The 22,661-nt window shown below is 42.0% G+C and overlaps 1 protein-coding gene across 2 annotated transcripts in view; it reads left to right on the top strand.

Moving 5' to 3' along the window:
• LOC146193373 (MAM and LDL-receptor class A domain-containing protein 1-like) overlaps window positions 1-22,661 on the top strand; it is a 241,331-nt gene that overhangs the window by 158,241 nt on the left and 60,429 nt on the right. For both annotated transcript variants that reach the window (XM_084602734.1, XM_084602733.1), the window contains exons 45-49: window positions 5,685-5,855; window positions 9,081-9,179; window positions 12,601-12,755; window positions 14,540-14,624; window positions 19,637-19,795. In XM_084602734.1, coding sequence (XP_084458860.1) covers window positions 5,685-5,855; window positions 9,081-9,179; window positions 12,601-12,755; window positions 14,540-14,624; window positions 19,637-19,795 — 669 coding nt within the window. The remainder of the gene's footprint in view (window positions 1-5,684; window positions 5,856-9,080; window positions 9,180-12,600; window positions 12,756-14,539; window positions 14,625-19,636; window positions 19,796-22,661) is intronic.

Below are 22,661 nucleotides of genomic sequence, written 5' to 3'. Positions count from 1 at the left end.
GCGCCCGCAAAAGAGGTAAGTACTTTGGCGGTGACAAGCGATAGCAGCAAGCGTGCTCGTCGGTCGTCGAACAACCAGTTTCAGTTGCCCCCCTCTGCAGTCAATTTAAATTAGGTGAGCAAAGGAATGGGTATATTAAGCCGACGAAGGAGAATAGAGCAACATGAAACTATGAGGAAACAGACGTTAGCCGCTGCAGTCATTAGCGATACATCTCGGCGCATCTTGCAAGACAACAAAATGAGAGAGCCGCGCCCGGCAAAATCGAACATCTTCGTGACAATGCCAAGATCACTCAGTGTTACACTAACAGTGTTAGGACTGTATGCCTGTGGCCAGTGGCAGCCAGAAATGAAAATTACAAGAGTTCGCGACAATGACTAAATGTTACTCTTAACAAGGCGGCTAAGATTTTTCACCGCTTGGGCGGTAATATTGCGATAATAACACGGGTGCACGTGTTCCTCTTTAATTATATTTAGGCGGCATTATAGTTTTAAAAGCTATGAATGAATCCACAATAATGATAACTGTTGCACATATGAAAAGTTATTCTTTCAAAACGAGCCAAATTCAGAAGTCAAGTTTTAATCGCGAAAAAGATATTCGTTTTTTCATAGCTTTAAGAATCAAAGGTGCCTAATAATGACCAGACATTCTGCGCCCATATGCAGTGCCATCACAAATGAGCCAGACCCTGAGGTGCACTGAATAAAGTTAGCAACCTATGAGAACCTATAGTCTGAGCTTCAGCCTCGTAGGCACGACTGTTTCCATCATTACTTAAACAACGCCGTTTTCTCATCAACTGGAAAGAATATTGAGCGATCGGAGGAAGAACTCGAGCTTGAAGACAACGATAACGATGGGACCATCCCGCCGCGCATGAGCCAATGATGTATCTTGGCTACAGTGACCGTTTGGGCAACTATGCAATAATGCTAGCGAAGGAGCCGAGGCAGGAAGGAAACCGCAAAAGTAGCCGCTGCCTTGTTACTTTTGGCCCTGTCCGCGTCTGCCATTTCACCACCACTTCTGAATTTAGAAATGTACGTAAGGTTAAGTAAAATATTATTAGCAAACGTACATTTTCTCTTGTTTTCCTTGCCACTGCCAAAAACTGTGAAGGTTGTCTGTTATGTCAGTGCTGTCAATAGAATCCTGAGTTGAAACACAGGAATGCTCCTGATTCCACACAATCAATTCTCCCCTATTGTTATTCTCTATTCAAAACGCGTGAATTTTAGGCGTCATTTTTACAAATTAGGCCTCAAACTACTACAGATATACACTTTACGAACAAATGGGGTGAAATATATACTTTCACATCGTAAGAGTTAAATATGAGAGTGAATTGCTGATGCTGTCTAAATAATTTGCAGCACAATTGTTATACTGCGGTGTCAAGTTTGTTTAAATAAATTTGCATGTTATCAAAAAATAGGTGGGCTGTCTGTACGGCTTGTGCTGCTAGCTAGCAAACTTGCGCCTACTTGTTTATCGGCGTTTTGCAGCGACTCGTTTAAATTTCGCTGGTACCAACGCTACCGATGTGAACGCCACCATTCTCATATCAGCAGTCTGCTTTTAAAAAATGTTCAAACATGACGGAAAATGGAGGCTAAAGACGGAAATAATTAATGACAATAATACTCTTCATTGGTCAGAGGTGCACTTAAAAAATATACCCGAACCTCCTCACGTGATGAAGCCTGGCTACCGGAGCGGCCACCGAGTTTTGCACCTTGCATGGCTCACCGTCATCTATCGTCTTATGTACTCTATTCACTGACTATGCATCAATAACAGTAAAGACCTGAAGAATGAAGCTGGAATCGCCTTTTGATATGATATATCAGAATGTGCCAATACTTTCTACGCTCATCACATAGCGAAGACTATTTAAAAGCGTGTTCGTAGTGCCCCTATAAATTACTGTAATGAAATAATACGTTCTGTCTGTATTATGACCGAAGTAGTGGTGATTCAAAATCAAATTGCTTCGACATTAAGCTTAGAAGCTGATAAATATCTTTAAAGGGCGCCTGAAATGCTACTTTTGGTAAAATATTTAAGCAAGCAATTCATAAAGGTAGTCTCTGTGAGTATCTGAGTCAGATTTGAAAGCTTTAGGTGGGGCCGATAACTTGAAAGACTAACCATAAAGCGCCTGTCCTTGTGTTTGCCTCTTTTTTGTGGTGTGTCTTTCGTTTTCGCTTCAATTTACCTTAGGAATAATGCACTAACTAGCCCCACCCGAAATTTTATTAAACTAATACAGCTGATCGGCCCTACGTATGACATACTTAATGAAAGGCGGCGGGTACCTAGTTTTCCAATTTGGCGATGATTGTTTTCATACGTGCGTAACATTCTTTTTTGAAGAATGAGCAGCTGATTGTAATTTGAGTTTTTCTGGTTGTTCCCGACATTAGAATGTGGTAGCACAACCTGGAGTAGAGTAAAGAACGATATCAATTCATTTTAGGTTAAGTCGGCTGTTAAGTAATGCTGTTAGTAAGTGCTGTATTTTGCTGATAATACCAGCCCCTCAGAACGGATCTGTGCGGAGCTTAGTAACATGATATGTCCATGAAAGATACTCAGAAAACGAAATTCCCAGAGAGTTTTGTTCAGTAACTTGGGCGAGTAAAGTATCGGCGAACTTTATATTTATGACGTAGAGTCTTTTTTAGTTAATGACGTAAATATTACCTATTTTTATCATTGTGAAGTCCTAAACGATTGTCTCGCAACCAGGCATATAAGCTCGAAAGTTAGCTGTTAACTGCTATTTTCTAAGGAATTCTTTGAGCTTTTGAAAATATATTTTTATCATGGCGTATATTATTAATTCGGGAGAGTCAGGTATTATCGTGATATCATTAATATAAACCAGGAACAGCAGAGGACCCAAAATAGATCACTGTAGAACATCTGGTAGAAATTTCATTCTCTTATATAGCATCCGGTTAACAGCTATACGTATTGATATCGGTTCTAAAGATATATGAATTAACCTCAGTACATCTGTCTCTACTTTATTAAGCAATATATCGTGGTGAACTGTGTCAAACGTTGTTATAAAATCTAGAAGCAGACTAAGTGTGATGAAATGGTTTGCGATGTTTTCAACTAGATAGTCTTTAGTATTGATGAGTGCCTCTTTTGCTGACTTATCCTTCTGGAATCCCTACTGGGCGCTACTAATTGTTTGATGCTTATCAAAGAACCTTGACAGTCTGATATATATGGCATGTTTGAATATTCTTTAAAACACCAGTATGACCGGAATGGGTCTATAGTTGTTAATATCAGTTTCTCCACCTCCCTTATAAACCGGAGTAACTTTAGAAATCTTTAAGTCTTCAGGGAATTCACCAGACTGAATAAACTTATTTATTATATCACACAAAACAGCGCTAAGTGTATTTACAGGGTATTTTAAGGATGGGACTTTTATGTCATCCACTCCGGAAGCGATACGATTTGGTAGACGTTCAGTTATGTTATATATTTCAGTAGGCATCGTCGGTGCAAGCATAATTCCTTTTTCAGTTTTCTTTCTGCTTTTAGACCGTAGCTTTTTGCATCGCCTGTTCATACGAGCCTATGTTAAAGAAATGCATATTCTTGCCTACCGCAACTTCAGTTTCTGGAACACGAACCTCATATTTCAAAATACAATCATGTCTAGATGACGAAAGCATCTACCCATCACTTCATTGATGACGTTCCATATTTGTCTAGGGTTATTTTGAACATTCATTACCTTATTTTCATAACAGTCGCTCTTAGCCTTCCTTAAATCCGAGTTAATTGCTAAGCTTCTTGTACCACATGTGTAAACTAGAATCTCTACAGTTTATGATTTCACTATACTTTTTGTTCTTTTGCCGTATCTTTTTTGTACAGCTTACGGGTGATGCATGGCTTCTTTATTTTCTTGCTTTTTTGCTACACTTGCTTCCAGCGGGAATGCTGAATTATAACACAAAGTAAATATTTCTAAAAACTTTTGCAGGCTTGATAGGTATTGCTTATGTTCTAATATTTGTAGCTGTATAAGTGATTTGAATATAAACTATCTTCGTTAATTACACAGTGCGTAAATTACCTGGCCGGATGTGAGCTCCTTTTTATTGATAATAATGTTAGGCAAAGCACTGTCATGTAATTACTAGTATCACTGATAATAGCACCACGGTTAACATGTCTATAGAGGTGGCGAAGTTGCAAACTATCCTGGTGGGCGGTGTAATGGCATCGGTACAAGCATGCAGATTCAAGGTATTTGCAATTTCCTGTGCTTCTGCACTGATTGATAAATATTAGCAAGCGTCAGGATAGACAAAGTTAAAGAATGAAGTTTATTGAACATCATCCAAAAAATGTTTAGTTTGATGCATTACCCAAAGCCGGTCTGTATGAAACGCCAACCGCAAAGTTTGAAACCATCACAAAAATGCTTTCAAGGTCGTCATCCATCCACATGAATTCATATATAGCTTTGTGATGCACCCCATACATTAAAGAGAGAACTTTACCTTCCCCTTTTCCCCTCTCTGCCCATCCCCACTCAAGCTCATACACTTGCAGTCATCTATTTGTATCATACCTCAGTTTTCGACAATCAGGCTTTGGTTAATGCTAGAGGATGAAATTTCAAACCAAGAGAAGAAATTGTAAATCGAATTCACCCATCTTGTTTCTAATACTAATTATTTTTATTTATTTTTCATTTATTCTCACAGCTGATAGATAGATAGGGAGGAAGACAGAATGCAGGAATGTTAACCAGAAATGCGTCCGGTTTCCTACCCTGCACTGGGAAAAGTTATAAGGGGATTAAAAAGAAGAAGACAAAAGATATGGAGGACACAGTCACAATGTGGAACTGAGGCCCGTTGCTGTCAAGTAATAAAAATGCTCTTGTAGGCCCTGAAAGCTGTCGACTGTTACAGCCACGGCCAAGGATCTTATCCGTTGCTAAAGTGCGAGAATCGAGGCGGTCCAACGCACAATGCAATTTAAGTCTCGCACCTACAAAAGCAGCATATTCACAAAGGAGATGTTCAATCCAAGTATTATATAAAAATTCGCCGACACTTTGGCGACTAAAGTGATGAAAGGCGAAAGCCTGAGCGCTGCGTTCTGCTACGCGACTGTTGCGCATGTAGCGATGAATGCTGCTGCGAGTGAAGCGAGCGACTACTCTTAAATTCTGCGAGCGCATGTATTCAGTCAATTCTGCTTGGCAGCGACAAGATCGCGCTCCTTGTATCTTCGTAGTTGTACGTTTACTGCTGTGTGGTTGATTTTACCGGGTGGGCGGCAATGTTTAGTAATTAATTATTTACACAACTGTCACTAATTAGCATTTGTGAATTAACTAGGCAATATTACTATGTAGTAAGCAGTAATTATTTAAATAATCTGTCAATAATTAGTAATGAATAATTGATTACTTGTTGAGTAATTATTAGTAATTAGTCATTGATTGGCATGTGGCCACATAAGCCACGCATTCGCGCATACCGTGGCTGTGCTCTGCGATTGATCGAGACCTCCATGACGTCATTCCGTCTCTACCAATCAAAGCCACCGCTAAAGCTTGACACTTTTGCAGACGACAACGATGAGCCAATAAAGGCTTTCGCCCTAAAATGTGTTCTTCATTGCAGGCGCCTGCGATTTCTTCGATGACATGTGCGGCCTGGAAAACGAATACCCAGATTCACACTTTGGATGGAAGAGGACAACGACGGAAGAAGGCAGCCGCCAACCTAGCTTTCCGAAAACCGACACTTCTTTGCGTACTGGCGCCTATGCAGCGTTCTCGGAACTCAACCAGGGTGAAATACAATTCTTTTCCGAAATGAGTCAAACGAGATTAAAAGAAAACTAAAAAGGGTGGTTGTCAAATCATACAGGCTGAATTTTAAAAATCTTTTGCTTGTAGTTCGTGCCGTAAAGGCAATGTTAGTTTACGAGAACAGTAAATAGTAACGAAATTCAATTCGAACAACATCCCCACTGTTTTATAACAGTGTGATGGTGTTCGAATTGAATCCGGTTGAATTTGCCTACAGTGTAAACTTAAAAATTGAGACTGGCAGCTGCTGGGAAAGCAAGCAATGTCGGATAATTTCCAAGCCTAACAAAAAAAACCTTTCTTGTTTCTCCAAATATTAACTTGTGGAGATCCTGTTTTTAGGCGTTTTAGGTATATATTTATAATGCCCAGAAAATGAAAACGAAGACAAATGGAATTGAGAAACATGACAAGGAACTTTTTCATGTGAAATGTCATCTCACAAATCATTTTGATAAAAGTTTCCGTAGTAGCACACATTTAGACGCCAATGTGAGCCACCCCATATTATTAAAAGTGCTGGGAATAAATTTATATTATACTGCTGAGTTCAGAACACGAGATAAAAAAAAAATAGTGCTCAGTGTCTTACACTTGATGGTAAAGGGGGCTGCCCCGAAACTCCCAACTTCCACCTATAAGGGCAACACGCGGTCTAGCCCAAAAATTCGGATTGGAGCCTGTACAGCCCGCGCCGGTACTATTCTTGTATTGGATGGATTAACCGACACGAGCATTCAAAGGTTGATAAATGGGACGGTACCAGCCTCTACAAACGTAGGGCTCATTAGTGATTTTAGTATGCTGCCCACATTCGGCTATCCGAGCCGAATGCGGGAAGCCCTATTACGGCTACCCATGTGTGTACGAATTCGAACCGATCGAGTTGTAAGTGAACACGGACTGCAGATCCCACATGGGGCCCACATGGGCCCAACACGGGAACGCACTTCACAGCCCACTTTGTGCTACTTTGGGGCACTATACGGCATATCACTTCATGAACAATCTCGCTCCGTGCAGCCAGACGTGACGGATTATATTATCTCCCAAATATTTTCAAATACGGGTATTGGGTAAGACTGGACAGAGCAGAATACTTTAAATTTCTTAGTTCTGGTGATGTTATTGAAACATCCGCACGGCAAGGGCACGTTGAATGTAAGGTAATATGTCAACATAATACATAAAAAAGTCCTGCGAATGTTCAAGTGTGTGATGTTTAAACCAGCTTGGCTCTTTTTTGTCGCAAACATGTGCCTAATCTTCTGCGCCATGAATGTACGAGATGAAATCAGAAACAGAACTTATGTGATTGACATATAACATCACATTGAGCGCTGATGGCAAAACGTTGGGCATGGTTAAATTATGTAAGAACATAACATATTTTACAAACCTTTCTACAGGGATATGTACTTGTTCTCCCAATGCAGTCACAGCAAGGTCAGTGCAACCTTGAAATATGGACATGTTGACTATTTTGTTTATATAACAGCATATCTAATCTATTGTTCTTTACTAGAAAAACGCTACACATATATAATTATGAATAAGTTTCTTCAGCGACCTACACTCGCGTGTCTCTTAGTTATAGTCTCTTAATGAAAATTTAAATGGATTATTTGAACCTGTGTACACGGCGGCGACTTACTGAAGCTAACAGATCATATTTTATTTTCCAACTGTCTTTCCAAAGCTCTTTCGGGTCTCATTACAATATGCGATGCTCAAAATGTTTTAAAATTCTGGTTTTAAAAGAGTGCTGTATGCAGATATGCAGATTAAGAACGGCGATGATACGCGATGCCACAATGTTCCAGTAGCGCGTGATGGTGGCTTTAGATCAATAAATACCGTATACGACCTGCTTGAAATACAACTGTAACCAATTCCCCCCCCCCCCCCCCCCCCCCCCCGCCTTTGCCAATAAGTAAACAGCCCTTTAGTGAACAGTGCTGCTATATATATTTAGGGACTACTCACGTTTGACAAGCGTTCCTGTACTGAAAAAATAAATACTGAACCGGCAGATTTATCTCCTCGTTGTAAACATGCATCTTGAACACTTTTTCATGAGCTTGATCGTCAGTCATTACTTCGCGATCATTTGTTTTAGTCAGTTCATGCCAGCTCTCCCCGATGCGATCATGCTTTCAAAGTTCAACGCATAACAGGTCATTCATCGTTTTATGCCAGTTCATTCATGCCTCGTACTACCATTCAATGGAATAACTTACCAACGGGAATTGCTACAGAAACTGACATCAAAACATTTCAAAAGCTCCTTGTCTGTGACAAAAGTGTGCAGAATATTTCATGAATGTTCTCCATTTTCCTTTTCCGTTTCATGTTATGCCAAATGTGTACTTCATATTTCTTGTTGCGCTTGTTTTTCTTGAATGTATCGCGAATGTTATTAGGCTTGATTGTACCCAGTTTCCTGCAATGTAATGCCCTCCTTTGAAAAGACTACCTTGAATAAATATAGAAATTAAATATGTATCTAAAAATCAACATCAATGCTTAAAGCGATGTTATTGTACCTGCGATATCAGTGGGAATAAGAATTACGAAGCATGCGGTCTGGTGAAACTCCTCAAGGTTAGGCATTGAGTTCAATACTACCTTTGTTTACTAAATATTAACGCTTCAGGTAGTCTGTACTCATTTTACGCACGAACTTGCATGACATACAGCGCTGGAGAGATAGCACATAGTGATACAGTGCTTGTGTGCGTCTATTTTCACAGTATGTTAAACCCAGTAGCCGAAAGCTCCGCAATTAACTAATTAGGTTTCATTGTATATTTACAAACTGGTTAGTTGCATTTTTTTTTTGTCCTGTTTGCTTTAAGCTTTCATCCACTGAAAATATATCCCAGTATGTATCTTGAAAATCCGTAATCCATTTAATTTCAAATTGGAAATAATCGCCCTTTTTACGTGCTTCTAAGGCAATAATGACTCCTTTATAAAGATGTCCTTATATTTCAGCCTCCTGCATTGACCACACTGACAGCGAAGCATTGTGTAATGACGTTACTTACGCTCATATATTCCCACCTTCCTCAGCCCAACTACCTCCCGCTGAGCTTGTGAGGGAGCCCAAATAAAACTAGTAAAATTGATAGAAACATTTTAATGTCCCGAGATACTGTTAAGTACCATCTACAGGTGTGCTTTCATCTTTTCTAAAACGCAGAATCTCCATTCGGCATGGCGAGGTCAATGCTGACGCCACGACTGGGTGAAATAGCTCACTCGTGTGTCGTCAGTTTCTCCGTCTACATTCCGGATATCAGTGAGTATATCTTTGAATGTGCCCTGAAGTTTTGCTTCCAGTAATATTATAATGCAAAAAATCTGTAGAGGTTGTCTTTACGACTATTCGAGTCAAATTTGAAAGCTTTGCATAGGGTATATAATTTACAGACAATTTTAAATGTGCTGCTGTATAACACTCACGACCGATTTGGCCGGCAAATACCAACGCCCAAAGCTTCCCAATGGCGTCAAGGGTAGCTAGTCAAGGGCTTGCAGCCACTACCTCTCATTGGGTGTTGCTATGTTATACGGGAGAGACGGGGCCTGGTGGGACGCCGTTGCGACCTGTATTTTTTTTTCTCTTGCTCGGCAGCGTGGGCTGTGTTGACGGCGGAGAGAAGGGCATCGCCATTAATTATTCCCTGAAAACTCGGTGTTAATGAAGCTACAGTAGGAATTTTTGCATTGCGGAAACGGTTGGTGCGTTACTGATTGTTGGTGCACATTTTCTAGCTTCAGTAAGTAGTAAATGGGCCTTTAGGAACGTTGTGTGCAACGTAATAAAAAGTGTAGTTGGAGCTACAAAAAAGCTCAACTCCTTTTTCCTTCTTCGAACCAGATTTAAAAGGCAAATTTCATTGGAAGGACCTTTTTTAGCCAATATATTCTTAAACCTTTTTGAGTGGATTTTCAAGGCAGGTAAACTAAAAATAACCTATCAGGCTCCGGTGCCCCTGGTAGGGTCAAATTTGTGCGCTTATTTTTCTAGACAAAGATGTTTTGGTCTACACGTAAAAGGGCGTCGCGAGGTTCCTTTTAGATATGCCTGCGTTACGGCCATAATATATACAGCCCCCGTGAAAAGTATGCGGCTAAACTATTTTCTTTTTAATTTTAAAAGTGTCATGTCTTCCGTTGTCAGCGACCATAATATCTAGAAAGCGGAAGGGCTTCGTGTTCTCACTATGTAGAAGTTTTGAACTGCAAAGCGAGCCCAGGCGCTCCGCTAAATAGCTTAGAAGAAAATTTTTCACGCCGTGAAATTTTTAACAGACAGCAAAATCTCCGGCTAGGAAGTCCCGTACTCAATGGCCGTTGGTCGTGGCCAGCAAAAGTTTTGGCTCATTTTTTTTTACATCAGCATTACATCCTTTACGTGAGCCAATATTGGATTGGGAAGTCGATATCATCATTGACCTTTGCGAGTGGCGACGGACGAGAGGAGGAGGAAAACTGCTGTAGCAGGAAGCGATCAGTCCCAGGCGGGAATCAAACGTCACGTGATAGTCGGGGTCTAGGTACAGGACAAGCTCGGTTTACCTTGGATTCGCAGTTAAACGTGTCTGAACATGTTCTGTCATGGCTCTGCTTTTCGCAATATTCCCTCCGGCCTTCTAGCTTCCATGATAGGATATACGCCAAATTATGCTAAAGTCTAAGGAACTTTAACCCGTGATTGGCCACCCATGTCCGTATCACAAGTAATTTCCCCAGTAAAGTACGTAGCCTACGTGGCACTCAGTTTTTTCTGCAGCGTAAATGAGTTTGCATTAGCCCTACATTGCTCCCATTTTACGAGATATATCTATGTTACCGTTTATTCGAAGCTCATTAGAAGAGACATTTATATGTTGTAGTTTTATGCATTGTTGAATTTTCATCCTATTTTAGTTTCATACTTTTATATTCTTCTCACAAATTGTTTTGCAGCTCACTAATTATAACGAGTGGCGCTTCTAAGACCTTAAGTGTACTCTTCTGTGCCAATTACGTTTGCTATATGTGCTTGCCCCATGCCAAAAAAAAACTGTTGTGGTGCGACTCTGTGCACTACATGGTACTGAAGAGAACTATTGCTTTTTTTTTTGTTGTTTGAAATGCGCACTTCAAATATCGTGCCCTCATAGAATGCAGGGCAGTCTTAGCAATAAGCTTTCTCATGTCTCGACGACAGGTTTCCCTGGAACGGTTATATCAGAGGTCACTCAAACTGTCCAGCCAAAATAAAAAGTCCCCCTAAAAGCCGGCCTGATATATTGTCTTCAAAGCCGGTGGTGTTACAATATGTTTTCTAGGTGTCCCAACGCATACTGTGACCTCCAAAAAGCTGTGAAAGCTTTGTCATTGCAATTCTAGCGGTTAAGCTGGGGGTTGTAAAACGAAACCTGAAATCTATGCGAACATTGGCGCTGAAAATGTATACATCTCCTTCTCAAGATGGACTTCCCATTTGGGCTGAACGGGCTGCTGCTCTAATTACCGACAAGAAAGCATACATAAAATGTAAAGGCAAATGACATAACTTCTAAACCTTGCTGAGTTTTTCTTCCTATCTCAGCACATGCGAGTATAATTTGAAAAAATAAAAACTGCAGGCAAGGCTGACTGATTGAAAAAAATTATTGAGAGAAAAGGATGTTGATGCGTGGGTGGAGTCCCTAGTCTGGGACTTCAGCGGCTGCTTCTGCTATCCTTGTACGTATCACGAGTGCCCTTTGCATCTCGAGTCCGGAGCTAAATAGGGCGCCCCCCCCCCTCCCCCCTGCACTGCGTTTGTGTCATCACTGCATTTGTGTCAATAGTTGCACTGCGTTTGTGTCATCAGGCGGATTGTTTTGGGCAATTAAGTCCTTATCACGCGGTGTAGGCCTGCTTTCTCTCCGCAAAGCTCACATTTGGGGTCGCAGGACCCGGGACGCATTTTATTTAAACAGGCAGCTGCGTTGTACCTGTCTGTAGGAGTCGCAACATAACTTGCTCCACTTTGGAGAGCGCCTTGGTTGTGGCAGATACCTGTATTCCCTGTGATAGAGTCTGCAGTGTTGTAGCCTCTCCGCATATGTCGCAAGGTGGCCAGGTTACAAAGCATCGCTCTAAAGGTTGGGTTTCTTTTAGAGGCCATCCATGTAAAACAGCTAAAGGATCTGTGCGCAATTGAAAATTCTTTACAATTATATAATGCTGAACATGTTTTTTCGTAGTCCTTTCCAGCCATACTTGAATCGCGGTTGCGTGCTGGGCGCCTCTGCATCGATCGCCACCTTCCCAAATGCTTGTATTTTTCTGTATATTCTCGGTTTCCCTCACCAATAATTCAGTTAGTAGGACTACTTGTAAAACATTTAATGTCTGTTTTCTTCGATTTTTCTAGGTCTCTGTAGTAACTTCATAACAAACCGTCAGTCAATTCTTTTCTTCTAAGTATTTTTTTATTAACTTTTGTATTCAAAACACAGTTTTCACAACGCTTTCTGAGACCTTTCAGAGATATTCGAAGACAAAAAGTAAACAGGCAAAAAAATATTTCCTACATAGTATGGGGCGTGCAATGATAAAAAAAAAACGCTGTTTGAATAGAGCTTGTTTTTAAGTAACATGACATGTGCACATAAACTTCATCTAACCAAAAATAGAAGTCCAGGAAATTCATATGCTTGTGTACAAAATTGCTATTTCAGGATATGCACGACTCCACTTCGGAGTATTGCACCGCTCAGCCACCAGCACTTCCTCAAGCTCAGTCCAAATATTAGCTTCGGTCACACGAAGCAGCGTCAAAGCCAAATGGGTTAAGATGTCTGTTAAGATTGGAAACTGGGAAACAGGAGCCCGGGTAAGCTACTTGACCACTGATGCCTTTCATTTGTTGCTGCATGGTCGTTTAATCTAAGGAACGTTATCTCGACTTCTAACATTCTTTTCCTAGTGGAGAGCGCAAGGAATTTCAAATTTTACTGACTACAAGTCTGAGAGGGACGTGTTGCTGACAATGAAACTCATAACTCATTGACTTGCCTGCATTTGTTCCTCTTATACTCACATTACCCAAGGGCGTCAGCTAGTCGCGACTTCCATTGTCAGTTACGAGCTGCTGAGTTAAGATTCATTGACGTATATGCTCCAAGTCCCTCATGACCGTTCCGCTGGCGTACAACCCTACGTAAGAAACTTCGAACACTTGAACTAAACAGGCGTCAGGACCTTTTATGCTTCTAAGTTTTCCTATTGTGTAAAATAATTCTGGGCTGAATACTTTATATACTCATCCCTCAGACCATGTTATGATGTTAGGTATCTGGAAGACCATGCGTTTGCCTTCTCTGTCTTGTTGCGTTCAGCGCTCAATACTGTTGTAGTCCCTTCTGCATTACTGCAGTCAACAATGTTTTCTGGTGGATAATTCCGTTAAGCAGCAAATTCAGGAACGCTTGATGATTTAAACTCGAGATCAGAGATCTTGGTTTTCTAGGAAAAGGATAACAACACAGTTTCAGATGCACTGTAAGCATGGAATAACTAAAAAATACATTTTCGTCCAGAACCACAACGTTCTAGCGAGGAATGCTATGAAATGGCTTTTTCTTTTGCATGAAGCGTTATATTTTTCGGTCAACTATGTCACATTTGGCGTTTATTTCCCTGACAATAATTAAACTAAATTTCTTTGATGGAAAAGCATCCATCACTGTTGCTTTGTAACTCTAAGGTGGACCTTGTAACACCGACCACCATATAAAATAGTTCAGGGACAAGATTTAGCCAGTTGTAGACGTCCTCCTACGTGTTGCCAAAACAAATCACTACCCACCCAGCGTAACTATAGAACCAAGGAGTTCTATGCACTGGCTCGGTCGCTGCAATCAAAAGTCTTAAAACTGATCATTTATGGTTAACATTGTTCAGCGGAGTTCATAAATCACGGTCCGTTCTATGACCTATCTTATTTACCCACTATTCTATACGAGGCATTATATTATAATTTCAATTCCGTGTCAGAAATATCACTTCCGTCGAGCGGCCGTTATATCACACATTTATGCAGTTCAATACAACGTTAAGTTCAAGGGTGCTACGAAATCGTCACTAAACATAAAGCAGCATAGGGCAATGAATGCCTGTGACTGTCCAGAATACACAGCGCCTTCGAAATGTCTGTATATCTAGTTTGCAAAACATTTTCCCTCGAATACATAAAACGGCAAGCACGCTTCATCTGTCCCGACAGGAAAAAGAATGGTTCGTAAAGAGATATCACTAGATCCATGAGCATGAGCAAGTACTGAAAAGGAATCTCTCTCTCTCTCTTTTAAAAAAGATTCCATTTTAGTAGTTTGCTCATGTGCAAAGATCTCGTGTTATACATTTATCGACCGTTCCTTTCCTTTTGGAACAGATGATTAAAGTTGCTGTTTACGTATTTGAGGGAATGTGTTGGAGAGATAGCTTTATATATATATATATATATTGTTAGCCTAACTATGCGGCAATACATATAAAATAGTAATAAAGCTGTGAGTCGCTGCTTCCTTAGGAAGCGATCCTCAACTAATCTGATATTGCAAGCCTACAAAGGTGCGGATAGGTGACTGAATGTTCGTTTTTCATTTATTTAAACAGATCTTTTACGAGGCGAACACACCAGGTGTGAGTATCGATGACATCGAATACAGCAACTGCCACCCGGATGCGCAAGCCGAAGGATGTAAGTGCGGACACGGGGCACCCCTCTTACTTGACATTTAGCATTTATTGCGCCATGGGATCGCAACAGAAATAATAATGATCACTTTGCCCTAAGCATATACCAATGTGAGTGCAAGAAAATGAATTTTGCTTCCTCTTCCTCACTTGGGGACACACATGTGGCAAAGCTATAATAAAATTTTTCTCATGTTGAACCGCGCAAAATCTCAACTTGAAAGGAAAATGGCTGCAATATTTCTATTGCCACGTCATGGTATTCCTCCACGAGTGGCAATCTATGCTAAATTTTATCCACTGCAGTAAAGACAAATGCATGGCTTATGCGCGCCTCCACAAACGTCATTTTTAATGCGCCATATGTGCTCCTAACTTCTTTTCGGCATTTTGTTAGAGCGCATGCTCAAAGGTACTCGCTACAAGATTGCGTATCGTAGTCATCGGCGTAACGTGTTGTTTGCTAGCGCGGCAGGTCGGAGTGGAGCGAAATGGTACTTGCCACGGCTGGCAGGTATTACATTGGAGAAATTGAAATATAATTTCCCAACGTTTACGAGCAAAGGAAGAAGATGTTGAAAGGCGAATGGCTGAGTAACTTGGGCTGTGTGGGGAAAGTGATGGAAGGCACGACAGGTGTTCGGCGGTGGCAGAAAGAACCCTCGAGTGGTTACCCTGAAAGGAGGCGTTCATGAGCAGGCGTGAAGAGTGCGGAGCCTTGTAATGGCGTTTCAAGAGGCAACGTATGGTTCGGTTTGGTTTTGGTTTTTAAGACTTAAGGTACCAAAGCAGCTCAAGCTGTGAGAGACGCCATGGTGGAGGACTCCGGATATTTCGACCACCTGGGGTTCTTTAACGTGTGTCTACCGTGAAAGCAGAAGGCTATGCCGACGGTACACGAATGCAACTAGTAGAATGGTCGTTATGAAGGGTGGACGAGATAGCGCGGCACTGGAGATAGCTGCGCTAGAGGCTGGAGGCTTAGGATGGCAATGAGGGAAGAGGAAATTGTGGAAGTGTAAGTTCGAAACTGGAGTTCAAGGTTATAGAGCGCAGCTGTAGCTTAGGACTGCGAAACTGAGGAGCTACCAAGTCGTAACGTGTGAATACTATTAACCCGGACGCCTTGCTTCTCCAGTCACCCATGAAACCCTTAGGCCATGCTGGGAAACTTTCCAGCGTGGCATAGGGTTTAATGGCTGGCTTCAAGTTCCATTGCATACCGATGTCATAATTACTTAACTTTATATGCTAAATCTATGTCGGAAGATGGTAGATATTGAGGGCAGAGTAATGTACATTAATATGAATGTAAATAGAAACGAAGAACCGAATTCGGAAGCCACGTGCATGGCTGCCACGTCCTCTTAAAGCTGGAGCTTCAGGAATAAGCGAAATGCCCGTAGCAAACTATGTTTACGCAGTACAGAAATATGCCCAGGCAGACCGCGGCCCGCTCGCGGTGAGGTCGCCGAGACACTACAGCAGTGCCAGCTGGTGTCATAACCGCGCATATTTTATCACAATTAGGAACTGATGAGAAATTGAGTGCCAATTGAGAATAATTTAGGCATAAAAATATAGTTTGATGTGCCTGTACACTGAAATATGTATCTCCCAAAGTCAGACCGTCAGAATATCGCAAATTAAAACACCCCAATGGCTGCGTTCCAATTCCGCATTACCGAGCGTCAAAATCGCTGGTCAATTTTAAGCAGTATTTGTTCCATACGCAATTTCAAGGGCAACATTCATGGTGCAAACTGCCTTGCTCACCAAAGGGTAAAGTTGGCGTTAACTCTTGTGCCCTCTGTCTGACTTCGCAGTGGACGCATTGTAAGGGCCCCAGAATGAAAGGTACTATAGGTACGAGAGAATCAACCGTCCTGACAACCACGGTTAGAGGCAGGTCACTCAGCGTGCAAAGGGCGGATACTTCAAAATCATCCTATGTGTCCTATCTTTTTTACTGACAAAAATGAGCCGCTTCTTTATTGGAGCCACCCTGCTCCGACCAAGGAGAGCTCGGGCGCTCCAGCTCTTTCCACCTATGTGAGCTCTTGACTTCTCATCTCATATTCTATTTGTAATAGTTACAGCTCCACCTCTGCAGCCCAATGGCGATGAGGCTAGGAATGTGTATTAAGAGCTCCGCTGTAGAAGTAATCTGTCTGGGGTCGTAGTTCAACAGCAAAATTAATTTTAGACTTCAAAGAAGAAAGGACCTACGAACATCTTTACAGATGGTTCGGAGTTGTATGTCTATACAGAAGGGTATCCTATTTGCCCCGCCTAAATGCAATGTTTAAAGATATACCAGGGAGAGTTAATATCTCATCTGGAAATGAACTATTTTTCTATAATACTGCCTTGTTATTTAAAGAATGATATATGTCACATTAGATATATGGTTTAATATTGCATTTACATAATAATGACCATAGAATGCGAAAGTTGTAAGGTGTCAAAGTCATGATTTGTAATAAAAAAAATGACTGCCTCACCTCTCACCGAGAGATGTAAGCATGAAATGGTTACGGGCATAGAACTGTGATGCCACACTTGAGGACACCCCAGACGATGTTATTCTGGGCAACGTACCTCTTATAAAGCTGCCCGCACCCTAAAGCATATGACGTCTCAAATGCCCTGTTGCAAGACATCTGAAGTTCACCTTGCTCAGTTACTCCATTTTTGCAACGATGCTTAAAGCTTTCACTTGCTGGAAGGGCCCTGGTACACAAGAATGGGAGAGAATTACATGCATGGGATAACGACAGCATAACAATCAACATATCTTCAATACGACAAAAATCAATAAATTTACAACAAATGCATCCTTAACACACTGGGATGGTGTTCGAGCACAAATCTTGGGCCCAGTGTTGGTACGGTGTTGACAATGTCCAGGCCAATGTACGACCGGTCGTGACCAACGTAGTACCAATACTGGGCCCAATGTTGTTGCTGCTTGGGCCATATATTCGGACCAAAGATTTCAGCGCAGCCAGGCTGGTACCAATAGTGCAAGTGGTTTTTAAGAACCACCACATCATTACAACTTCAAACGAGAATCAATTCCCGACCTCATCTTCTGCAACTATGGGCGCGTCGAAAACGAGCGGAGGTAAAGGTTTATCGGCAACCTGAGGGCATTCAAAGTAAGCTGTCAAACGGCAGACAGCTGATGCACCCCCCCAAGAAATGCAAATCGCTCACAAAAGATGGGCTGATTCATGCTGTAGTTTGGGCACCATACATGACCATAGAGCACCCAAGAGGTATTTTTGAGGAATGGAAAAAGGGAGAAAGATTAAAGATCATATCAAAATTATCCGACAATAAACACAGATGGCATGAAGGAGTTTGCTGATCAGGCGGCAATTCCTTTTTTTTTTTTTTTTCAGATCATGCGCAGGCTGCCGCGCTACCTCCGACGAAGGACATGGTAGATAATGCAGGCTTAACATTTCCGTCCACAGCGAAGTGAACGGAAATTTGAATCCTGAGTTGTCTACCGTATCCTTTGTCGAATGTATAGTGTGAACGGAAACCTTCATACTGGGTTGTCTAACGTCTCCTTAACAGATTTATCTCCCTGTGACTACAATTCAATACATACTAACAAGGCTGCTCAACTCTATCGCGAAACACGGCCAGCAACAGGTCCAATAATTGCTTAAGTCACGGGTCATGTATAGCTTATACAGACACATCGATCACTGAAAGCGTTGGAAGAAAAGGAACTACCAGCCCAACAGGGTCGACGTAATTCGCACATCGAGCGTACTTAACGTACTAAGCGGATTCACTTGTAAGGCGCTTTGCGCTACCCTTGACGCGAGAGAGCCTACAAATACCATACCGTCTATAAAAGGAGCTCACATTTACACCGACTCTCTATCGGCTATTAAACAACTCAAGAGAATTACAAAAATGCTAAGCATTGCTCAGGGGACACATGATGTAAAGGAAAATGAAGAAACCCGTTCAGGTACATTGGATACAGGGAGGCACTAAGAATATTGATCGAAAGAAAGCAGACGCCTTACACACGAAGCCCCTAATACGAGTGCCTCGCCCACAAGCCTCCCTTTTAATGCCCGCTCTATCGTCCCTCTTCATCAGCTTTAAGCAAAAGAGCGCGCGCCCTGATTCCCTTGCGAACTTGTGAATTAGGTTATGATGACCATCATAACCTAATGAAAATGAAGGTCGTACCTCTTACAAGGATTAGGGCTGGGGCCGCCCTTATCACGTCAGTGACGTGCCAAAGGAGCTGCCAAGAAGATGCAATGTCAAGAACATATCCTATGTACACGAGGCGAGGCACTGAAGTCGGCCTTTGCCACCTTTTATGGACGTGGCCAGTGATGCAGCCATCAAAAAAAAAAAAAAGACTTCTGGAGGTTGGAATGTTGGCTACAAGAAAGGAAGACCTGCATCTGTGGCTAACGGAGAGCTGTTGAGAGCTGGAGTTTCCTTCGGTTGCTGGGAGACAATTAGCTACACGATCTACTTTACATTAAGACAACCCCATCATATGCAACATGACATGTCTTTGGATAAAAGAAAGGCCTCTGACAGTCAAATGATAACAGAGTGTGTGGTCTCATGTGTCTGCCTCTTTTGAAGGCATAGAATTGACAAATTATAATTCAGTTTATTTCAAATGTTCGCTTGTATTATATCTCAACGAACGTGCGGAAGATAATGAAAACACAAATTTTATAACTTGTTTGTGGAGCACCTAGCGCTTATGTGACACTTCTATTCAAGGGTGCTGTACTGTAGTACCGTTCAACCTCGTTACATGTAGTTTGGGGCCGAGATATTTAGGCGTTGGTCCCCGGATGACGGCTGTCGGTTTGGCTTTGACATCAGAAGCCGGTCGCGGACAACGCGAGCTAAATTCAATTCATTCTTAATTCACTACTCTCGTCTTGGTCTACAGAACAGCCAGATCAATTTTATCGAAATATCCGTCGACATTCAAATCACGTGCTTTGTTTACAGGGGAGGCTACACAGCAGGTGAGCTGCAACTTCTCCCACCCCAGCGACTGTGGCTGGTTCCCCGAGCGCTCAGAGAAGTACTTGCGGTGGGTGTATTATTCTGGGGAGAGTGGCCAGGCAAGGTTGAAATGGCAGCCCATGGCGAGTTCAGTGCATGGAGGTAAGTACTGGGGTCTTTTCACAATGGTTGAATATTTCAAGCATCGAAGAATTAATCGAGCCTTAATGTGTCCTAATATTACATTCAAATTAATGACTATTAGTTCCTGGTAAAGACACTAGGTGATCGACTACCTTCAACAGATAGTTTGCCTTCGACAGTATACCCCCCCCCCCCCCCCTCCATAGCTATCCTCCATTCCTTCAAGGAACATATCAAACAGTGGATTCTTAGTAAAGCATGATACCTCGTTTTATTCTTAGTAAAACATAATACCTTACATTTATTTTAAAACAGCTTATATACTACCCGTGCCATGCATTTTTTTTTTGTTTAGATGCCAGCGCCTATTGCATATATAAATGTATAAGCGTATAAACTTTGTACTGAACTATAGTTCATTATTTACAGACTATTTCTGCATGAATGACAATGTCACGTTGTCCTCAGTGCCGTTACTGCATATATATGTTTATAGCAAATCGTACAGGGACGCTTACACAATTTTGTTGTGTCTATGAAGTTTATTAGGTTGCTTTACTTGTGGCAAATAAACCTTCGATCCGGTTCAAACTCCTCCACTGAGGAGAAAAAACGTCTGCCTTGAAAATGATTTTCTATTTGGCGTAAAATGAAACATCTTTAGAAGTTTCATACCAATGCTCACTCCAAAAATGAGTAATTCAGCACGGGTTGCTAGCAAAAGATGTCGTGTTATTTTTTTGCCAGTGATTTTTCGCCGCAGCTTGTCAACACGATATGCAGTAAAGCACAATTTTGAGCTGTTTATCCATGTAATTTGATGTTTGAAAGACTGGGTATCGGTAAAAAAGGTACTCGAAATATATTAGCACGAACGTGATCTGGATATTGGAGGCAGCGCAAAAAAAAAACGAGGACCAAGTAGAAGGACGCAACAACAGCGCTTTTGTGCCTTCTACTCCTTGGACCTCGTTTTTTTTTTTTTTTTTTTTTTTTTTTTGCGCTACCTTCAATATGAATAGGATTCAACTCGCCCAAATTTAAACCTTATTAACGATTTGAATACTCACCAAGGAATGCTCCAAAAAACGAAGCTATTTCTCTGCCACTATTCAGCGGCGTTTTCTGGAGATATTAAGATAACTATATTTGCAACATTTGATATAAAGTTAACATTTATTACAACTTTCCCAATTATCCCGAATTTGCGTTAAACTTTCAAATGCAGGTTACGTTCGGTCCATCATCGCGTCACTCCGTTTATTTAAACTTGCTAATAGACAATGGCCGCCGTAACCGAGTAGTTTTTATTTTAGGGGGGTTCTAAAGTTACACTGGAGATTATCTGTGCTTGTGTGTCTTGGAATCGCCACAGTCGCTGCAATTGCTACCCGTTCGAAGGCGTTCTGGGCCTTTGGCAAGGCTGTTCCTGAGCCCAAATCATTTGAGGCGCCGTTCGAACTTTTGTGTGGCTGTGGGGCGGCGGAAATTCGCCCCGCTTTGTGAGATTGGGCATATGCGCCACCTTTTTCGTGAACAGGCATTCTCAAGGAGGGTCGCGCAACACATCCCCAGCTTCGCTTAAGCGCGGTGGCAGCCAGGAAACTATCGCCCTGTGATTTGCTTCTTCCGAGAGAAATGGAGACATATGGTTCCCGAGCAATGCCTGGTACCCTCGTGCGTAGTGTTTTGCCTTGCCCATACCACGACATCACAAGTATACATAATACAGTGGGTTTCTATACAATCCCTGCAATCCTGGACAAGCCCGGATTCATCTCCGTCTGCCTGATGTTGTGGGAAGAAAATACCAGAAGAAAACTTGCAATGTTATGAACGCGAGAACATTAAAGCTCTCATTCATGAGACAACGCGGTGCCTTCTTTGTTATGACTGAGAAAAATATGAGGGACACTTAAGCTCCGTCATTGAGGGTGTGAAGCTATAGCGTAGGCTATCACAAGACATATAAAGCCCCACTTTAACGAGGCCATATAAACATTCCTGCGTGGCCTAGGGGTAACGTCAATGCAAGGGTCCTAGCATGGCAGGCTGATTCTGATATCACCCTCTCATATTAAAGGGGATATCCGAGTTGGCAACTCCTGTCAAACGTAATGTCAGGCAACTCTATGTCCAGTCAGTGTGCGGCAATGTCAGCTGCCAGTTACCCACTTGCCGGCGTCATGAATCTGACATTTAGCTCGCAACATTGACACCGAATTTTCGGTGAGCGCGTGCTTTAACGCTGTCGCTTTAAATTCTGCATACGGATTTGGCAGATAGCAGGTAACGTGAACCTGAACAGAATGGCTATCGGATTCTGGGACGTAACGAGACGAGGGTATGTGACCTGGTGACATTATAGATAGGAAGCTGTAATTGCAGTCTAGCCTTTCTGGATCATTGTATTCCGAGTTAGACATTATACCTCTTAGGCTACGCAGGCGCATTTAGTACTGCTCAGTTTTGCGTACCTTTATAACTATGTCGGGTGTTATCTTGCATATTGCGGTACCTGATCAAAGCATCCCGAGGAGAATTTAGGTGATGAGGGGCAATACTTATGGCATAAGCGACAAAGTAAGTAGCCAAGTATATAATCGCCAAAGAGGATATCTAATGCCAGATGGCAGCCAGGAGCCATTAAGGCCGACACACCGTATCCCTGAAGGAGGGGCTGTTCCTCTAGTTTCCTTTCTGTCAGATCAAAACTAACGTTCTCTCATGTACGCTACTAATTTGTCATCCTCCTGCAGTTGCTTTGTTTTTGTTTTTTTGAAGTGGGGGGGGGGGGACACGCTATGCTCGCAACTGGCTTTAAGCGCTAAGACCTTGCGTCCGCGCTCGCAAACCGAGTGCCACAAAGTGTACAGAAGGCAGC

The sequence above is a fragment of the Amblyomma maculatum genome, chromosome 4 (assembly GCF_055883805.1).
Source record: "Amblyomma maculatum isolate TAMU_Amacu chromosome 4, ASM5588380v1, whole genome shotgun sequence".
NCBI lineage: Eukaryota > Metazoa > Arthropoda > Arachnida > Ixodida > Ixodidae > Amblyomma > Amblyomma maculatum.
The sequence above is the reverse complement of the archived record's forward strand: the minus strand, read 5'-3'. Positions and strand labels throughout refer to the sequence as shown.